The 14,095-nt window shown below is 45.0% G+C and overlaps 1 protein-coding gene across 3 annotated transcripts in view; it reads right to left on the bottom strand.

Annotated features, from left to right (window-relative positions):
* The window catches only part of roraa (RAR-related orphan receptor A, paralog a), a 168,340-nt gene that overhangs the window by 5,241 nt on the left and 149,004 nt on the right, over window positions 1-14,095 (bottom strand). For 2 of the 3 annotated variants that reach the window (XM_070906781.1, XM_070906779.1), the window contains 2 exons: window positions 3,342-3,427; window positions 1,668-1,809 (listed from right to left, as the gene is read on the bottom strand). In XM_070906781.1, coding sequence (XP_070762882.1) covers window positions 1,668-1,809; window positions 3,342-3,427 — 228 coding nt within the window. Of the gene's footprint in view, window positions 1-1,667; window positions 1,810-3,341; window positions 3,428-9,001; window positions 9,021-14,095 lie in introns of those variants that run through there. The other variant, XM_070906780.1, reaches the window with a different exon arrangement.

Here is a 14,095-nt window from a genome sequence, read left to right as displayed (position 1 = left end):
ACAGTACTCCAGTAATATTAAAGAGTGATATACTATCTTAACAGATAACACTGATGACAAAAAAAAGCTAATCTCCATATTTCAGGAGGGATCAGTAATGACAGAGATTATTACAAAAATGAACAGCTTCATAAGCACAGAGGCAGAAGTGGGAAGTGACTAACAGCTTACCGGCCACTCAAACATGAGACAGGCTAAGTTGCTGCCTCCTGTTTCAAGGTTTCCAGACTAAACAGTGGTGCTGAGAATGAGACTCCTTGGCCTGAGTTCTGGGGGCCTGGCAGTATGTCAGCCGGTCACAGTGTGTGTGTGTGTGTGTTTGTCTACGCACAGTGGAAAGCGAGTGGAGCGACGCAGAGGAGAGTGCGGGCAGATGGGCTCTGGTGTGTTGAGTGAAGGCAAGAGTCACCTTCGTCTGTCCTGAGAGTGTGTGTGTATGTGCATGTGAGGAATGTGTGTGGCTATGCAAAGGCACTCATAAGTGCTAATGTACTTCTGTGTTCATTCACATTCATGAATATGTATGCATGTGTGTATAACTGAATTTAAGCAAAGTAGTGTGCATAAAGTCGTGCCAGCCTCTGTGCAAGCATGTTCAGGTTTTCACTTGCCTGTGTGCGTTCCTGTGTGTGTTTTACTAAAATAAAAACATAATACATCTGTTCTGTCCTGATATAATCTCCTCAGCTCAGCCCAGTCTGGGCCAGCTCAGTCTGGACCAGCCTGGCACAGCAGGAGCCCTCCAGCACACATCCCCACCTGTGTGCTCCCATTACAGCATCTCAGCTGCAGCAGCACTAATGACAACCTCCTATTTCATCAAACCTAGTTTCTATCACAGCAACAAATTAGTCCCACAGACAAAGCAGTCACCTGCTACAGGCAGACAACGAACATAGACGTCTTAACATGTGTTCATGTCGCGGTTTTCTAGGGATATGTCTGTTGTGTCTCTTTGAGAATAATGGCAGTCATTATCTGTGTGTGTGTGTGTGTAAATAACAATAAGGATAAACAGAAAGTAACACGCACCGCTCCTAATGGCTATTGAAACGCAGCTATGTGTTAAGCTGTTGCAATAGAGTTATAGTGGTGTTTTTCCTTCTACTCTTTCAGGTAATATACCTCCGGATCATCATTTTTATAGATTTTCTCTAAAAATACCCAGATTTTTACCCAGGAGCAAAGACATTTTACAGAAAAGTTGCGTTTCCTGCCGCAAGAAGTAAACAATGTCCTCTTGCTATAAGCACAGCTCATAAAATCATCCAGTAATAGAAAGTAAAAATAAAAATGGGTAAATAACACAAATTAGCTGCTGACCAGTCACTCTAAGCAAGTAAAAAAACAGTTACAAATTACATAGTTGTTAAAATCAAATCGCAGATAAATTCCTGGATTGTAAATACATTTGAATACATTTCTAAATAATAAAAACTAAATATACACTATCATTAACTTATAAAAATGCCAACTGATGATTTGATCCCTGCTGTCATACAGAAATCAGAGTCCACAGCAGCATCCCTTAAGCGCTAGTCCAAAGGCACTTCAGCAGAGCAGAGCAGAGTCTTGCCCACACAGGGGCTTGAACCTGGGCTATTCACCTCTCCCGACTCACCACGCCACCCTGCTCTATCCGCCCACCTTTTCCATCAAGCACTTACCATCTCGTGACATGCCCACTGCCAGGCACTTCTGCAGCCGGCAGTGCTGGCAGCGGTTGCGGCTGGTGCGGTCGATCAGGCAGTTCTTTTGGCGGGGGCAGGAGTAGGCTGCATTGCTCTGCTGACTCCTCCTGAAGAAGCCCTGCACAGGAAAGGGGCATGGATACACCTCGGGTTACTGGATGAACCAATGTGGGTGGAAAAAATGTTCTGGGACTGAAGGATCAATTCATGTCTTCATAGTGTTTTTGTGCTGACAAAATTCATTACTCATTTATTGTATTTCTAGTGGTGATATTTTTATTTTACTTCTGCCAACCAGATTAGATAATAACACTACTGTGATGGTATTTTCCTGGTTGTTACGCTACAATATATGGCATTCAAAGAGCGCTGTATTTCACCAGTGTGTACAGCAGGAGGGTGGTGTGTTTTGGGTAGGAATGATAACAGTGGATGGTATTTTTCTTCAGCGGGGTTATTAGTGTTGATTAACACAGCACTGGCATGTGCAGTGCTAAAGGATTGCGAATGCACACCAACTGGATTCCTCATCCTTTGACTTAATGAATTGATTCCAGCACATCATTAACATGCCCCACTCTACTGCTCCATACACATATGTCTTAATTAGCTGCTCATTGGCTGTTTAATTACAAGAAAACAGCTGACAGCTGCCAAGTTGCTTTATAATGGAAGCCATTATGGAAACAGGCTATAACTGCCAGTGACAAGCAGCACTCTTTAATAATGCTATGATTTATGGTCCAAACTTTTGTACTCGCACATATCATTAAAGGCCTCTCTGCCTTGGACTAATTAGCAATCATTAAAGATAGATTTCAGCAGTTTATTCTTTAGTGTTTTGTTCCTTCTAGCTCCTGTGTGAGGGAGAGGAGCACTGGAAGAACAGCTGAAAGGAACCTCTCTCTCTCTCTCTCTCTCTCTCTCCCTCTCTCCCTCTTTCTCTCTCTCTCTCTCTCCCTCCCTCCCTCACACACACACACACACACACACACACACACACACACACACACACACACACACACAGACAGGAGCAAACAGCAAAGGTGCAGGCTGGCTGAGGAATGCTAATGATGTGCCTGGTGACAAGCACAGGGACAAGAATACACTCTAAGCACAAAATTCCCCTCACTGTGAATGGCTGGTGCATTTGAAACAGTACAAAAGGCGGCTTCAGTGGAAGCAACACTGTAGCAAACAGCCAACAATCTGCTATAATTCAAAGCACTCTCCTTTTGATCATTTTATTTCAAGAAGAGCAGGCTGCAGCAGAAGCAAAAAAAAAACTGTGAAAAGACATGTCCCTGGGAGGGAAAGGCAGAGCAAGGCAGAGGAATGACTTTGTCCTACTAATTGTGGTTTTCTGTGATGTCCTCTGTGGTGCTTGACCACTTTAATGATCATGTTCTGTGTGTTTACACTTCGCAGTCCCTCTCCAAATCATCGTAAAACTTCAGCAACATTTTCAAACGTTTTTTCCTAGCAAGCAACTTTCTTTGCTTCCTCAATTTTTCCCCTGTCTTCGCCTTCTCAGCTCTCCTGTCCCACACACACACACACACACACACACACACACACACACACACACACACACACACACACACACACACACACACATGACACAAAAGGGTTTGGTCTCTTGATGCTTACCTTACAGCCTTCACATGTTATCACGCCGTAATGGATGCCTGATGATTTGTCTCCACAGATCTTGCAGGGAATTATTTCGATTTGAGCTGCCGAGAAGAAAAGGAAATGAAAGAAATAGAAAAAAAAAATCAACATTTGCTGTCACAAGTCACTGTACAACACCCTCACCATGGATCCATGTTGGTACATGAAAGAGCACTGTGCTTCTAAAAACATCTCATCCGGTGGCTTTTGAATCCTCACTTCCACAGAGCATTAGCTGAATATTTACAGAGTTGTGTGTGTGTGTATGAGTGGGTGTGTGTGTGTGAAAGGAAGGAGGCCATTTTAAGTCCTCACAAGCAACCAATGTAAACATGGTGTCAATTTGCATCCTAAACACAACTTACATAAGGAAAAAACCTGCTACCCACAAACCCTAATACACCACAGTAGTACTAATACTAGCTCTGTGCAATGACAAAGGCTCTTTTAGCCACATATTCGCTGTTGAAAACTTGACTTCATGAAGCCTCTTAAACTTCAAAACCATAAAAAACCTCAGGAGTAAATCCACTGTGGCCACAAACAATCAGAACATGCCCACTGTGCTGGATGGAGCGGTGGCGGTGACTGCGTTCAGTGGGGGTTTTGGCTGTGGTGTTGTGCTGTTGACAGGCCTGTGATTCACCCGCCATAGAGGACAAAAAGCACATAGAGGACAGGCCTCATCTATCGTTGGCCTTCTCTTCAGGAGCAGACCACAGGGCAACACAACAGAACAGACAGAACACACAGACATCAGAGACACAGAACTCCCAGCTTGTCCCACTGCTCTCAGCTTTATCACTGCAGCCACTGATGCTACATCCCTCTCCACCTCCACCTCCCCCCTCTGCCCCCCCCCTTTCTCTCTTCCTCCAGAGATCTCTATCTCACAGCCCTCCTCCACATCTCCAACATCTCAGTCCCACCATCCCAACAGTGCACTGCAGCGCCAGACGAACTCTGCTATCTGATCTAAATCGAGGAAAGATCACCGCGGGATATTTTCTCACGATGTAATGGTTTTCTCCAACCAGTAATGCAGCCAACCAATCAGAGCACATGGAGCTATTGCAGCACGAGTCTATACCAATTAGGGGAGGAATATTATGATTTTGCCTTAATAAGATGCAATAAAAATTATAATAATAAAAAAAAAGTGGTGGTACATTCACTATGTCTAAGTGTTACATCAGCCTCTCCCCTCCAGCCAGGCCTAACTGTCTACTATGAAGCCTCATGCCTCCTCCCAAAACTGGAAGCTTCAAATATCCCTCGTACACCTTAACAACCAACCTCTTTAAACTAGTTTGATCACATCAAAAGTACTTCTGCGAGGGTTCAATCCAGAGATCTCTGCCCATTTTAATCATCTTCCTAGCAGCTTGTAATGTGTCATGTGGATAATGTCCTTGTCCCTGAGGCATGCCCGGGAGAGGCCCTTAACACAGAGCCTCTAATCCACTAACCCCGGAGCCACACTCTATTCATTCAGGAATCTGTGTCTGTTCTCCTCGCGCTGCTGGAGTCAACAAGACCGGCCATGTTTACATGGAATTAGCCTACATTTTAGTAAAATGAACAAAAGGGAGTGGTGGAACATGCACAATTAATTCTCCTCCAGACAACACCTCCTGCGATTTGTGATTCTCACATACAATAGAGGGCACTGCACCTCGTCGGCCCGGATTAGAGTGAAATCCAGGCAGGAGGCGGGCTTTCACAACCTTACTGAGAGGGTTAATTTATAATTAATCTTTTCCTTACTGTGCACAGTTGCTTGTTATTTCGGTTAGGTCTGTCTCTGTATGAGTGCACTCTATTGTTTGTTTTTGTGTTCTCCCTGCATGAGCATTAGCAGTGCAGTGTGTTTCGACTCCTTTAGCATTTTCAGCCTCATTACTTACATAATTTGTTCTGACATGCACTCACAACAACTGAAGCGTGCTGTAATTATGACTAGCTGTGGTTATGGCGAACTAAAGGTTGTAGTGACAGGCCCCAGCCATTGGGTGGCAGTGCAGGGCTGTGGCTATGGTTGTCTTGCCAAGTTAAGCCAAGCTTCCACCCACCCTATCCAGCCCACAGGCTTTTGGCTCTGAGCTCCAGCCTCTGATAGCTCCAGGCTTAGGCTGCTGCTAGCTTCCCCACCCCCACAGCATAGCTGTGAGATGCCTTCATCTCTCCTGAAGAAGCGGAGCTGGCTGGGCGCTCGCTCAGGCCTGACAGAGGCTGTGCCACATCAGGTGAAAGCAGTGGGAGGAGAGACGCGGGGGTGCCAGGCCGGGCAGGGCATACACATACACAAGCAAGCCTCACAAAGCCCTATCTGCAGCAGGAAGGCCTTGAGTGCACACAGCCTCACCAGCTAACACCCTCTCACTCACCGCTGCACAAGCCCCTGGATGCTCAGTGCACTCAACAGTAAAAAGGGTTTGTCTCTGGACCGGCTGAGGCAGGGCTCTGTAGTTTCTTGTATGAGAGAAGACCTCAGTCTGAACATATAGTTATTTCCGCACTGGGATAAGCTGCTTTCAAAAATATGTGGAGAGGGGGGTCAGCGAGAATAAATACCGCGCAATGACACAATGGAGATCAAATACACCATGAAGTCACCTACACTATCAGCCTAAGTCAATATTTGTATATCTGTATGACTGTGCAAGTTGTCCTCTTGAGTGACTGGTCATGGGGCCCCTAAGCTACACTTCAGACACTGAGGATAATTTAAACTGAATTCTCACAGGGGAGTCAGTCAAACAAAAAGGCCTGTACTTATAAGCACTCCCAATCTGGCAGTCAATATCTATTGACATGAGCTGCGGTGTTAACTGCCTCTTGGTGTGAAACAGGCAGCTGCTGGCTCGCTTGAGCTTGACCAGTGCAGTGCCACTGATCCCATTCACCGCGCCTGCCTGCCTTCCTCTCTGCATCCCTGCCTCCCTGCCTGCCCGCTTCCCTGCCAGCCAGCCCTGCCTGCTCTGTTTACGACATCAAAGCCAGCCACAGTTAGACGGGCAGCCATGCTAAAGCCCATCCCAGCAGCCTGCCGCTCCTCGCAGCACTGTGAGATGGCCTCTGCACGCAGGCCACTTCAAAGACACCTGCTGAGACGCCAAGATTATGTGTGAATCACGCTGCAGCACAATCACACCACGCGCATAACCATAAGGGCCGAGCAGCGGCTCAAGACTGATTTCCTGTATGCAGCATTGCAGCCTGGCGTGGGTGTCTCGGACAATGGGCATGGCAGAGAGAGGAGACAGTCAAGCCGAATGCTAAAGCTTGTTCTTTGTCTGTCTGTGGTTGAGCAGTTCAAGGACACTGATTCACCACACTAGCAGGCCCTTTGAGGGGATGACGTGTCACTCAGAGCACATGTACAATAGGGCAGCGAGGCCTCTGCATGTTCACCCAGTGCCCTTCACTGTCTTCTCCACAGCTCTGAGATCAGCCCACTGCTAAAACTACACTATATTAGGAAAGACCTGGAAACTGAAAGTCAAATGTGAACACCCAGAACAATTGCATTGCCAACTGCACACTAACAGCTTATAGGGGCCCTGTCATAGTTTCTTGTTTTATATGCATCGAATAGACAGACACTGAATAGACAGAAAACGTCCTCCCTATACACTGTAAATGTAGTATTGTTTCATTCAAAGATATAAAGAGTCATTCACAAGACATAATAAAATTGTGCAGCTGAGAAATATTTGGTATATAATAAATAATATAAATATTTAGAAATGCTGATACTCTAGCAGTCACTATGCAGTGTAAATTCTAAACAATTATTACCCACTGAAGACTCCTGTCAGATAAAAACAAACACTTTATTTAGTTCCTGGTAATTATTCTTTAATTTCTTTGATACGTTTTAGAATTATATTGTTCAAATTTGCAATACAGCATATCACAGCTGGTAACATGCACAAAATAAAACTGAAAATCCTACAGGCTTGTGCAAACATTGAAAAAAATCACTTGTCAAAATCTCCTGGCTGTTTCCACTGAACCCTTGGACTACTGACATAACGTTGAAGGATTAAGATTATCCCTTACATTACAGCCCCATGCCCAGGCCACCGTCATAATGCTGAGAGCTTAACCCATTACTCGATTGGACCATTAAATCATTTTCTCATGGCCTGATGATTCATGATAGATGTGCACAATAAATGAGGTCTGAAATCGAGGCTTCTATACTGTTTGCTATATCTTTTTTTTCATATGTTCATTTACAGTGCACATCATTCGGAAGGGAAGCATGTTGCAGGAAAAACACATTTGCTTCTCTGTGCATGGTTGTGTGTGAGTGAATGTTTAAATACGTGTGTGTGTGTGTGTGTATGTGTGTGTGTGTATCGGTCGTGTTGTGTTGACAGCTGTCAAGACAGAGTGACGCAAGCCAGTGGGCTCATGTCAGAGATTATGTAAGAAACTGGACAGGGCACAGCATTATGAACAGATGAACAATTCTTCTCCCATCAGACAAACTGTGTTAATACATTCCCCTTTTAGAACATTTTGCAACACAACCAAACAAAAGCTTATCAAGGATCACATGTCTGCTCTCAGGACTGTTAAACAAAAGCAGATTTTCTCCAAAACCGAGCATTTACACATGGTCAACATACATACACCAGGGGCTCACACTAAGCAATGTTCCTCCATCATTATGTGCGGCTATTCATTTTGCAACATGAACTTCCCATTTGGCGGTGGAGATCAGCTGTCGGTTGATAAACAGAGTCTTCTCTAAACAGATATCCAGTCAGATCTAGCTGTAGAGAGACGACAACCTAACAAGAGCTGGAATCAGAATTCTGCCTCTTTTCATCTGCCAGGGCTCTGCTGTCATGTGAATTCGCACAACACAATACTTTTTTATTCCCATTTATGCAGCAGAAGAAAGGTTATTTGAATGTCAGCGGCAAAGGACAGTCGTGGCACGGAACACAGACTGAATAGTATAAATGTGTTATTTGTTTAGGGATCGGAGGCTGTTGGCATATTACCATAGAGCTGTTCTAATGGCATTTGCTGGGTTGTAGCACAAAGAAAGCACACAGCGCTGTGCAGACATTCACCTGCACACCAAAACTCTATATCATCACTTTAAACAGCTTCCATTCAACCTATAAACACGCTGAAGTCATCAAAAAATATTCTGACCAGAGGGATTAGAGCAAGGAAAGACATAATTGACACATTTTGATGTCTCTATGCTGCATCTTGCTAATTCCCCCCCAATCATTTAGCTGCATAAGCTGTGATCCCCCTTCACTGGAGACCAGCTATATTTGAAGAGATATTTCCGTTTCAAAAGATGGGCTCTTTAAGCCTTTTCCTATTATTCCTTCATAGCAGTGCAGTGACTTTGCTAAAGCTCAGGTCTGGACCATCGCCCTGGGCTGCTTTTTGGATGAACTCATGCGAACATCTCTGTGTTTGTTTGTGTGTGAGGCCTATTAATATTTCAACACTGCCCAACTCCAGATGCCTGTACAACACAGCAGTGCTTCTCTCTTCATGTCTCTCCCTGTATTTGCTTGACTGTTTTATTGAAGTGCATTCTGACACCCTCTATGAGGGGGAGCAGGAGAGGGGAAGATGTATTCCCAAACCGCAACACAAGACATCTCTCTCCATGTCTCTTTCTCCACCGGCGTAACAGTAATTTGGGCACTAATTTATGTGTTGTTGTGGCAAAGATTGACGAGCTTCCTGACTGGGAGTCTGCGCGCCTGCACTCTAGGGGAAACAACAAAAGCCTGGGTTTACGGAGCAGACGAGCACCATGAAGGGTAGCATGTGTGCGGCGCTCCTCTCCCCTCCCTTGTCTGCCCCACCTGAGCTCAAATCTCTCTCCCCATCACTCCTCACCTCCCTCTATCCATCTCCCCCCCACCTACCCCCTTCTTGTCTGTGACTGCAGTGACAAGTGAAGTTGTGCCCGGGTGCTGGGGACCGGAGGGCACGCCCCTTCTGTGAGTGCGAGCGTGTGCGTGCGGGCGTACATGTGTGCCAGGAGGGAGAAAGGCTCACACTGTTTACTCTGATGGCAAAATACAATCTGTAGACAGCACTCACTTATGCATTCTACCAGCCCCTAGTTAGTCATAGAGAGCCATGAGAGCTGAATCAAAAATCTGTGTTGCAAATATTTACATGCTTTGTCTAACTATTTAGATCATTTGGTTTGGGCCCTTCATAAATTCAAATGTGATACATCCTCTTTTATAATGACATGCATCTTTGAAGGGAAATAGAAGTTTTTACATTGTGAGTCTGAGTCAGAGTTGCTTGTGCGTTGTTTTCTTTACTCATGCATTGTGCAGCACGGCATTGGGATGCACCAAAACTCAAAATCACTGAGGCTGAAATCACACAGGACCGACTGATTGACTGGTGCAGGAGCTGCCGTTTGAATTCTAAGATTTAGCTGAGGATCATGTGACGCTTCTGAACCTTTAGTCTGACCACTTGAACTGAGCAGGCGACGATTAAAGCCTCGCTTGAGGTACAGTGCCTTAGTTAAGCACCTCTCAGCCCCCACTATCCCTGCAGGGACGGCAGCCTAGTAGGCTCTTTTAGAAAAACACAGGAATATATAAATAATGAATCCCTCAAAACATCCACTGCAATTACACGCAGAAACCTTTACATAACAACAAAGAGCCTTGTTCCATTGCACCAGGGAATTTGCTACTGCCACACTGTCCAACTTCCTTCCTCCTATAATTGCTGTATTAGTATGCATTTCTGTAAGACAACCAGGATTCTGCTGTGGGTTTTTGAATAAGATCTTTCTTCTGTTTCACACAAAGAAATCAAAACGTACATCCATACAACTTCCTGCACGGTGTTTTTGCCAGAGGGGTGAGGAGTGAATGAGTATGTGTGCATTTTAGACATTTGCAAAGTGCATATTGTGGTGGATATTGTGGGGAGAAGTGGGGGTGTGAGGGGGGAAAGAGGAGGGAGGCTGGAGGTCCAGTCTCATGCTGCTGCTCAGGGTCAGTGGGTCAGAGGCACGCAGCCAGAACACACATGGAGAGCAGGCTGAATAGTTCAGCTGACAGTAATTGTCCCTCTGTGGTCTCCTTAGGAAAACATGTTTCCAGACAACGCAGACTGGCTGCACGGGCCAGATAGTAATCATGATCTTGATTTGCTCCATCGAAGAGGGAAGCTCAGCATAAGCCTCCAGTTATGGCGCGAGTCAGTATTTCCATTGGAGCTGTCATCCGCTGAAGCCAGCTCTGCGTGGGGACGCAGCACATGTGTTAATAGATACAAGTGGTGAGCTTTATTCCAAAACATTTGAAATCCATTTTTTTGTGAGAGAAAAAACCCCCCACAGTTAATAGTTAACTCCTGCTTCACATCGTGGTGTTCTTCGTCTGCAGCCTGTCGATTTTTATCATAAATCAGTGCGCGTCACATAATGATAGTAACGTGTTACCCCACTATCCATGGCTAAATAAACAGTTTACATAGATATTTTTTAATGAAAAATTTGAATCATCATTTTAATAACATGTTTGCCCGATGACGGATAAAAGCATCAGCTAAATAAGTGTAATGTAATGTTTGTTCTGACTAGCCAGATTTGTCTGCTGCTGGTGGTGCTGTGTACAGACTGAGGTAATGGACAAACACAACTGCTCCTAGAGGAGCCAACATAAAAGAATATGTTCTCACCGTCTGATGACAATGTGAATCTCAAAAATGAAAAGTGCAAGTCTGTCAACCTTTAATGAAACCTGGAAAGTTATTGTCTATGCGTTTTATGAACGCACAACAACAGCGCCTTCGTTACTCAACAGTTTTTACGGCTGGGCTGATGAGCACTTTTTACAGCACCTCTGCCATTCAGCTTGAAGGTCTTGGGTTTTCATCAGCTGAAAAAGAGCAGGCAAGGACAGGGAAGATGAATGACATCAATGGCCAGCCGATACTTCCAGGGACGTGTGATTGAGACAAATGAGCCTTGTTACATTAGCTGGGATACTGAATCCTGCTGCTCAAAGATCCAGAGCTTGATAGAGCTGAAACTGGAGGCACCCAACCTTTCCACAGATCACCGGTGTCATGGGGCCCCAGAAGAAGAGCTTTCTCAAGAGCTTGCTTCACCGGGCTCGTTCCTTATTTTTACCTGGACCGCTTTTGTTTTCCCCTCATGTGAGCCATTTTTTATGTGCAACTACACACACACACACAATCACTCAGCGCTACAATGTGGCCTTCAAAGATTTTATAGGCCCTCTCCTCTGGGTGCAGAGAGCAAATTAAAGTGAGACCGAGTCATTATCTAATCCATATACATTGCCCTTGGCTATTAGTGTCTTAATAAGTGACTGCGAACACTTCCATCATGCATCATTTATCCCCAATGCTACTAAATGTTCAAAATGATTCAACTGAAATGTAATGATTGCGACCATGTAAAATATTTACTTGTGATGAAATTTGCAAGGCGTTTTAAAAATCAATCTGTTTATATCATTTTGCTCCTGGCAGTATCAAAGGCCATAATAAGTAGACTGTGGCGATGAATGTCAATGGCTTGCTTAAGTGTCAGTACACTGCTATGTCACTTCATCAGTAACCATGTACGTAAAATACGTTGTATTTGAAGGGCTCGTAGCAAATTACATGTTTATATATTATATAGTTATATCCACGTATGGTGGCTGTGCAGTGAAAACAGTTTATCTCCAAGTGTTCCTTTATGCTCCTTCTCCTTGGGGTCATGAAACCCTTTTTATAACCGACTGAATTATCTCAAAATTGCATCTTGAAAGAAGGCCATTTTTATTAGTCTCTAAAACGTTGCCTTTTTGGGAAACAAGGGGTGGGAAATATGACCAAAATATTCTATCACACGATATGTAATTTTATATCACATTAATGGTACATATCACGATACAGTAGCTGTTCTGTAAATTCAATAAGAAATTATCTAAAATACCCATACCGTACTTCACGCTCTGTATTTACAACTTCACTCTCTTCCTCCATGTTTTCTTGTCACTCTCTTCTTGTTCTGCGTTGGTTGACAAACCAGTTTAGAGGTGCACTGCCACCAACTTTTGCTCTCATGTCACGTGAGAACATGGTAAGCAGCCCAAATCACATTACCTGGCGAGGCAGCTGGTTTGCTACATAGCTTGCCCTGAATATATAGCAGAGACACTAAGGGATAGCTCCTGCAGTGGAAACGGTATTGCCAAATCTCTACCGGTGGACACACTTCTACCGTGGCATGGTATATATATCGTCATATCACCCAACCCGACAACATTGAATAGAAAAGTAACTACAGTCTTTTCTGCATTCACTGTGAAGGAGCTGCCGAGGAACTCCACTGTCGTCCTCCCTCTCCTCCAGTTGTAGCAGACCGTATGAAAGGCATTCCTAGACGACAGGGGTGCACGAGTAGTGTCTACTGCCACACAGAGTTCACAGACTGCTTACAGCATGTGAGGCACATTCCCCCTGCACTGCTGTTTTCACAGTCCTACAAACACTGGCCTGGTTTTGTTTAACATGGCAGGATTAAGCACCCATGCGCAAAGCATGCTTCCCTCCTTGCACGCTTTGCTTACAGTGGAAGGCCTGAACGCTCGCTGCTACCTTTTGGTGAACCAGCTTCCCTGACTGCCGGTGAATGCGCCGTGGTGCTCTAATCCCAGGCAAATAAACAAGTGCCAAGATTAATGATTACATAAACACATCCCAAAAGCCCTGGAATAACAATCAGCTCTTCAGCCTGCTCTGCTGCCATGCAAAGGCTCTTGGAGTCAGCTGACAGCCAGTATATCCACCTTTTCCTTCCTGCTGCCTCACAACAGCCAGGAATTGTCTGTGCTTTGTTGCTTCTAACGACAGGAAGCTGTCAATATTTTACACATGAGAGTGGGTATTTGCAGCGCTGCACTGGGAACTTCTAAGCCAGAGCAGGACATAGGTCCTCCACAGTTCTTCAGCTCTTCTCTTCTTACTTTTTTTTGCTAATCAAGGCCACTACACAGCATGTCTGGCCATCAGCACCTGACATAACGCACATGTCTGATTAGTTTGTCAAACCGTTCCTCTTTATGAGTTCTAAAACAATAGCATCAAGACAGTCAAGTAGACATTTAGGACGACATTAGAGGTGTGTGTATAGCAATAAATCACAACCACAACAGACCAAACAAGGCCATTAAAATGACATTAGGAGCATGGACCGTCCTCTCATCCCTGTCATCCCTGGTCTGCGACTATAAGACGAGCTGCTTTGTGGTGAGGGGGAAGTAGTGGAGACTGAGAGAGAAAAGCGAGAGAGAGAGAGAGAGAGAGAGAGTGTAGTGCAGTCCACTGGTCCAGGGCAGGGGAGCGTGGGACGTTCAGATGAAGTGGGAGGCCCCTCTCCAGGAGGTTGCTCCTCAGCATGAAGGCAGAGGCAGCACCCCGCCTAATGAGGGGTGAAGTGGAGCCCCCTGTGGGACCCCCTCGGGCACATTCATTAGGAGATGAAAAAGCGTTTCCCGCGGCAGAGCAAGTGCCTGCCTTGGCTCGGACATGTTTAATTTAGGGCCATATGAAAACACAAGGCCACACTGGCCAGGTCTGCTATTGTTGGTCAGGGGAATTCTACAACACACATGGCCAGTGAGCTGGACCTTGACTAAATGACTGTGTGCAGAATTGAATTATGTTTTGTTTTTTTTGTGGAA

The sequence above is a fragment of the Enoplosus armatus genome, chromosome 6, assembly GCF_043641665.1.
Source record: "Enoplosus armatus isolate fEnoArm2 chromosome 6, fEnoArm2.hap1, whole genome shotgun sequence".
Taxonomy (NCBI): domain Eukaryota; kingdom Metazoa; phylum Chordata; class Actinopteri; order Centrarchiformes; family Enoplosidae; genus Enoplosus; species Enoplosus armatus.
Note: the sequence above shows the minus strand (reverse complement) of the source record. Positions and strands in the feature narration are given on the sequence as shown.